Below are 8,172 nucleotides of genomic sequence, written 5' to 3' on the forward strand. Positions count from 1 at the left end.
TCTAATCAGTTGTGTATTTGTGAAGTCTTTGAAAATGTAATAAGTTTTACGAAACGCGCCCGTGTCGCGTCAGACTAGAAATAAAAATGAATTTTGGAGAAGTGATTTTTGATTTACCTCCAACAGTGAAGCATAATGTACGAAAGATTGAGAAAATTCGTGTTAGAATTATTAATCTTACTTTTTCGGTCATATTTAATAAAATATATATATATATATATATATATATATATATATATATATATATATATATATATATATATATATATATATATATATATATATATATATATATATATATATATATATATATATATATATATATATATATATATATATTTTTTTTTGCATATATATATATGCAAAAAATATATATATTTTTGCATATATATATATATATATATATATATATATATATATATATATATATATATATATGCAAAATTAGGCCTAGAAAAATTATGGTTTGGTTTTACTTATATTTGTTATTTACTCCTTAAATTAATAGTAAACAGCCTGGTGTAATTGTGGTCTTTAGTTCTCTCGACCAAAACGTTACTTAAAGTACTATCGCCTCAGGAGTCTGCGTTGCTAAAAGCAATGTGTCATCTCCTTGTCTGTGTCACACTCATACTCACATTCCTTAAATGTTTACCTTTACACTGACAACATTTATATAGAGATGCAAGTAAAACATCCGGACTACTCACCGCCTTAAGTTCCTCATTGATTGTCTGCTCCAGTTTGAACCTTGGGAAGTAAAGATGTACGTTCTCCTCTTTCAGGTTGGTGAGGGCGTGGTGGAGGGTGTTGTGGGAGAGGCGCCGCAGCATGGCGTCCAGGGGCGTGGCGGAGTTGCCAGGGGCGCCGCCGGGGGTGCTGTCAGGCAGCAACACCAACATGGACGCCGCCTTCCCCTTGTACGGCATCTCTAACACCGTCGCTCCCAGCTCACTCGAGACTCCTGCAACCACAGACCACTGTAACCAGTGTTCACTCTCAGGGCTGTCACACTTGTCTCCTACAACCACAGTCCACTGTAACTGGTGTTTAATCTCAGGACTGTCTATATATTATATATATATATATATATATATATATATATATATATATATATATATATATATATATATATATATATATATATATATATATAAAATATATATATATATAATATATATATATATATATATATATATATATATAAAATATATATATATATATATATATATATATATATATATATATATATATATATATATATAAAATATATATATATATATATATATATATATATATATTATATATATATATATATATATATATATATATATAAAATATATATATATATATAAAAAGTTTGTGAGGGTACCACCTCTGGTGCCAATGTGGGGACCCATAGCCTCGGAGAAGAAAATAAAAAGTATTCAGAGGAGACCTTGTGGTTTCTCACTGAACACTAATATTATCTTCTCCTACCACCCCCATTCTTTTGTATGTACACATATATATTTACTTTATTTGAACTTTGTTACAAAAAAGGAGTTACATATGGGTTACAAAGATGGTTGTCATAGGTTGTCGAGTTCCTCCACCTCCTCAGATGGCGGGCAGGAACCCTGGATGCAGTGCGCATTTCCCCTCTGTATCGCCACACTGAGGCGCTGAAAATATAAATATGCATATATATATATATATATATATATATATATATATATATATATATATATATATATATATATATATATATATATATATATATATATATATATATATATATGTATATATATATATATATATATATATATATATATATATATATATATATATATATATATATATATATATATATATATGTATATATATATATATATATATATATATATATATATATATATATATATATATATATATATATATATATATATATATATATATACATATGCATTTACATATGCATATGTGTATATACCCTTACCAAATCTGAATTTTCGAAGTTGGGTCATCATGTCAACAAGGCTGTGTTGGCTCGGGGTGGTGAAGAACTTCTGCTTTGTTGTTTGGGTTAGGTTGAATTGACTCAACCAGAAACCTTTGAAGGGGACGGTGTTGACCAGCGCCATCAGTGTCGTGGCCACGTCGCTCTCTGTCACCACAGTTGGGATCTTGCCTCGCGTTGTTTTGTTCACGAACTGGTTGATTGTCGCAGCTGCTTTGGCCGCCTGTCAAAATAACGATAATATTAAGCTCAGTGCCTTTACGTGACTCTTCAATCCATCACATTATAAGCGGACAATAGTTTCTACCGACCTTTCAAGGGGGAGAGTTAGAGAAGTAACATAAAGAAGTTCTTTGGATTTTAAGAAAACAGTTTTCTGAATCTGAAAAAAAAGCAAGAGTAACGCCAGTCCATAAAGGAGGCAATCCGGCGGACATAAACAATTATAGACCAATATCAAATCTACCCATTCTATCAAAAATATTTGAAAAAATTATTTACAAACAGCTCTATTCCTACCTCGTAAAATTCGACATACTCAGCCCCTGCCAGTTTGGCTTCCGGTCCCAAAAAGAGTACCAATGATGCAATCATTAGTCTCCTTGACATTATCTACTCAGCCCTTGACAAAAATGAGTTTCCGATTGGACTCTTCATTGACCTAAGAAAAGCCTTTGATACTGTTAATCACAACTACCTCTTATTTAAACTCCAGCATTATGGAATCCGAGGCCTTGCCCTTGACTACATCCGATCCTATCTTAGTGACAGACACCAATATGTAACCATCAATGATACAACTTCTTCCACTCTACCAATTACCGTTGGAGTGCCACAGGGCAGCATCTTAGGACCTCTTCTATTTCTTATATATATAAACGATCTGCCTAATGTCTCTAATATTCTCAAACCTATATTGTTTGCTGACGATACTACCCTTATCTACTCAAACCTCAACCCACATACACTAAATAATGTTGTGAATAATGAATTAAAAAAAGTCCACTTATGGATGTCAACGAACAAACTAACATTAAACATCGAAAAGACTTACTACATCTTATTTGGAAGCAAATCATCAAATGCAATTCAGCTACAGATAGACAACATTAACATCAGTAATAAAAATGATGGCAAGTTTCTTGGCCTATTCCTAGACAAGAGACTCAATTTCAGCACCCACATTCAACACATAACTAAGAAAGTCTCTAAGACAGTTGGTATACTCTCCAAAATCAGATATTATGTTCCTAACTCTGCTCTCCTCTCACTATATTATGCACTAATCTACCCCTATCTTAATTATGGTATCTGTGCATGGGGGTCTACCACTGCAAACCACCTTAAGCCCATCATCACACAGCAAAAATCTGCTATCAGAATAATAACTAACTCTGCTTTCAGACAACACTCAGCTCCCTTGTTTAAATCTCTAAACTTGCTAAATATTAACTCCCTCCACACATTCTCTTGTGTCAACTACATTTACAAAACCCTGTTCTTAAATGCAAACCATGCTCTGAAACTCTCCCTGGACAGATGTAATAGGACCCATTATCACCACACCAGAAATAAATATCTCTTTGATATCCCCAGGGTCAAACTTAATCTGTGTAAACACTCTATGCAAATTAAGGGACCTAGTCTATGGAACTCACTCCCTAGTGAATTGAAAAACTGTAAAACTTTTGCCTTATTTAAAAGCAAAACCAAAAAGTACCTAACTTCATCTATTTAGTTTCCTACACTGAGCTTTAAATTTGCTCTGTACCTAGTGGTACCCAATCTCCTAATTTTTATGTAATATCAAACAACCTTATCATTGTGTTCATTGCTGTCTTCTTTTATGTGCTAGCCATATGCTGTATTGTGACTACCAATTTTTGTCAACTACCATTCAAGCTGTCATTGCAATCAATCTTATATTGTTTCTGCTGTATTGTGCCTACCAATTTGTTGTCAACTACCATTTTAAGCTGTCATTGCAATCAATCATAGCTACCTATGTGCTTTAATATACTGTACCTATAATTTTCTCTCATCTTTTTTTTTTTTTTTCATTCCATGTAATCTGTTATCATTTTTTGTCTATAAATTTTGCAAGTATTTACCTCCTTAAAATTTTCTTAGATTAAGGACCTGCCCGAAACGCTGCGCGTGCTAGTGGCTTTACAAGACTGTAATTACCATAATTGTATCCTCACATTCCTTATGTACATTCTTGTATATGCATAAATAAAAATAAATAAAATAAATCTAATTTCAGAGGATTGGAAGTTAACTGTTGTAGATAATCTAAGCTCAGGTGTTCAGACAATACCTTAGTGATGGTGCACAAGACACCATAACATGGTGGTGACCACAGCTCAGGTGTTCAGACAAGTCCTTAGTGATGGTGCACAAGACACCATAACATGGTGGTGACCACAGCTCAGGTGTTCAGACAAGACCTTAGTGATGGTGCACAAGACACCATAACATGGTGGTGACCACAGCTCAGGTGTTCAGACAATACCTTAGTGATATTGCACAAGACACCATAACATGGTGGTGACCACAGCTCAGGTGTTCAGACAAGACCTTAGTGATGGTGCACAAGACACCATAACATGGTGTCGTGTGTCACCATCACCCTTGTCTCCCCAACCATCGGGTGGGGTGATGATACACGACCATCACCATAACCCTACCCTCCTCCTCATACCATCACCATACCCTCCCCCCTCATACCATCACCCTACCCTCCCCACTCATACCATCACCCTACCCTCCTCCTCATACCATCACCCTACCCTCCCCCATCAACCTACCCTTCCCCTCACACAATCACCCTACCCCCCTTCACACCATCACCCTACCCTCTCCCCCTCACAACATCACCCTCCCCTCCCCCTCACACCATCACCCTACCTTCCGCCCTCACACTATCACCCTACCCTCTCCCCCTCACAACATCACCCTCCCCTCCCCCTCACACCATCACCCTACCTTTCCCCTCACCCCGATCAACCTACCCTCCCCCTCACAACATCACCCTTCCCCTCACACCATCACCCTACCCTCACCCTCACACAATCACCCTACTCTCCCCCTTACACCATCACCCTACCCTCACACAATCACCCTACTCTCCCCCTTACACCATCACCCTACCCTCACACAATCACCCTACTCTCCCCCTTACACCATCACCCTTCCCTCCCCTCCTCCCCCCCCTCACATCCACCACTCAACCCTCACCCTCACACAATCACCCTACCCTCTCGCCTCACACCACAACCCTACCCTACCCCTCACACTACCACCCTACCTTCCCCACCTCACACTATATCCCTATCCTCCCCTCCCCCCTCACATCCACCACCCTTCCCTCCCTCTCACACCATCACCTTCCCCTGACGTCATAACCCTCCTAACCCTTCCCCCACACTCCCTCTCCCTCTCCCTACCCCTCCCCCCTCACACCATCACCCTACCCTTCAACCTCACACCATCAGCCTACCCTCCCCTCCCCCTCCCATTACCCTCCCCCTCACACCGTCACCCTACCCTCTCCCCTCACTCCATCACCCTACCCTACCCCATCATACCCATCACCCTTCCTTCCCCTCACACCATCACCCTACCCTCCCCCTCTGACCTATCACCCTACCCTCCCCCTCACACCTATCTCCCTACCATCCCCCTCACCCTCTTCACCCTACCCTCCCCCTCACCCCATCACCCTACCCTCCCCCTTCACACCCATCACTCTACCCTCCCCCTTCACACCCATCACCCTACCCTCCCCTGTCCCCCTTATCATCCTACCCTCCCTCCTCCCCCCATTACCCTACCCTCACACCCAACACCCTACCCTGCCCTGTCACCTTCATCGCCCTACCTTTCCCGCACCCTCATCACCCTACCCTCCCCCCCCCGCTCGCACCCAACACCCTACCGTCCCCTCATTCCCTCCCCCCCTCACCCTACCCTCCCCCCCTCACACCCAACACCCTACCGTCCCCTCATCCCCTAACCCGCATCACCCTACCCACCCCCTCACACTCCTTTACCGTGAGGACTACCTCCAGAAAGCAGATGTCTTGCTCTCTGACTCCCGCACTTATGCCCAATGACTTCTAACCCTTTGGATCGCCTTAAGAGACAATCCGCAGTACTTTTGCCTTTGATAAAACCAAAGAGATTACTGGACATGTTATCACCTACAAGGTAGAGTAGCCTATTTAACAAAATCCTTTCCATCATTTTACAAAAGCAGGATATTAAGGAGACAGGTCTGTAGCCTCCGTTTGACTTAGGGATAGGAATGATGACAGCCTCTTTCCATTTTCTTGGTAACTTTCCCTCTCTATAACTCATATTAAACAAATCAAGTAAGGGACTAGGTTTCATACCGGCTAAATAATTAAGTATGTCATACGTTACTCCATCTTTTCACGGAGCAGTAGAGCTGCCACTTTTTATAGCATCCAGTAGCTCATCGTGAGTTATCTCAGTGCATGTTATAGATCTTGTATTTAAGGCACATAAAGTTACTCCATTTCAAATATTTTCCCATGACTCAATGGTGACTCTCGTGTCTGCAGGTAAGGACTCCATACCAGCAGCACTAGCCCATTTATCTACTAACTCATTAGCAACTTTCCCTGGATCTGAGTGAGCAATGAATTTGGTCTTACAACCCCTGATTTTGTTTACTGCTCTCCATATGTCTTTAAGGTTCTTAGTATTACCAATGGACTGAGCAAATTCTTGCCAGTATCTGTCCCGCGCCTCCTTCTCACCTGACTGCATTCCCTAGCCACTTCCAACATTGTATTTTTCTCTTCATCCCTCATTCCATTTTTTAACCATTCTTTATGCGCACTCCGTAGCATTCTCTCCCACCCCTTGACTTGCTGATCATTGGAATATTTAAATTTCTTAGGTCCGTGCGTCTTGCTTCCCCTGCCCCCATTATTTTCCCTCTGTACTAATTTCTCTATGTTCTCGACCATGTCCTCGTAAAAACTATCAACGCAGAGCGGCGTGTAATGTTGATACCAATCTCCCATACTTTGAATAAAATAATTTTTCATATCTTTATTAATATTTAGCCTTTTCCTTTGAAAGTGGACTTGTTTTTTCCCCAGTGGTAATTCAACGTTCAAGGCAAAGTGGTCACTAAGTAGTTCCCGAACAACCCGAGCCTCCCCCATAATCCCCTGAGAGTTTAAAATGCAGGCATAGTCAAGCCGTCCTCCCCTGATGTGAGTTGGTTCATTGTTTCCCAAGAGACAGGTATCTGGATGATCTTGTAGAAACTGTAACCACTTGACCCCATTAGCATTAATACTACCCACTGTCCCAAGGCTTGTGTGCCGAGCATTAAGGTCCCCAATGACCAGTGAAGGATTAGTATAAATGCAGTCAGGTAAATAGTTAGCGTCGAAGCAGTTCCTGGATACATACAAATTAACTACAATAAATTCCCCTTCCCTTAATGATAATTTAACACAGACACTCTCTATACCTTGTGTTTTTGATGGCGGTTCTACTAACTCTGCTGGTATGGAGTTCTTAACATAAATCGACGTGCCTCTGATGTTATTTGCGGCGAAGAGGTTAAACCCTTTATAGCCATTTAATTTCAATAAGCCTTCATTCCAATCCCCTGTCTCCTGGAGAGTTACAACATCAATATCATTTCCCATCACATAACAATGAACATCTGTAACCCTGTTTCTTAAACCATTAACATTCCATGACAACACTTTCAGGCTAGGGTGATCCATTATTAATCAATTCACTGTCTAAGTCATCCCCAATAAGTTCACTAAATGATAGCCATACCTTGTATAACATCTCCCACCTCCTCCCAAGTTCACCAGTAAAAGCGACATTGCGATTCTCAAGAGATTTTTTCAGTCCTGTGACGTCCATTATTGGCCCAAATGATTCCTTCATTTTGTGTGTAATTATAGGGTTCTTCCTTTCACTGCGACTATCATCATTCACACACACTTCACTTTCCTTCATTTCATCACTCAATATTTCATTATTGTCCTCAACCACTATATCCTGATTATCCTTCACCGTTTTGTGATTTTCCTTGACCTCCTGAACGTTTAATTTCGCCTCGATGGACTCGATTCTCTGCCCAAGATTTTGGAGGAACTCACCAACTTTTC

The 8,172-nt window shown here is 40.1% G+C and overlaps 1 protein-coding gene across 1 annotated transcript; it reads right to left on the reverse strand.

Moving 5' to 3' along the window:
- Nucleotides 1-590: 590 nt before the first annotated feature.
- Nucleotides 591-2,225, reverse strand: LOC123751037 (serpin B3-like). Its single transcript, XM_069324155.1, has 2 exons — nt 1,979-2,225; nt 591-964 (listed from the first exon to the last, which is right to left on the reverse strand). Exons 1-2 carry the CDS (start codon nt 2,121-2,123, stop codon nt 606-608), a joined length of 504 nt encoding a protein of 167 aa, XP_069180256.1. The 5' UTR covers nt 2,124-2,225; the 3' UTR covers nt 591-605.
- Nucleotides 2,226-8,172: the final 5,947 nt, after the last annotated feature.

The sequence above is a fragment of the Procambarus clarkii genome, chromosome 13 (assembly GCF_040958095.1).
Source record: "Procambarus clarkii isolate CNS0578487 chromosome 13, FALCON_Pclarkii_2.0, whole genome shotgun sequence".
Classification (NCBI taxonomy): Eukaryota; Metazoa; Arthropoda; class Malacostraca; order Decapoda; family Cambaridae; genus Procambarus; species Procambarus clarkii.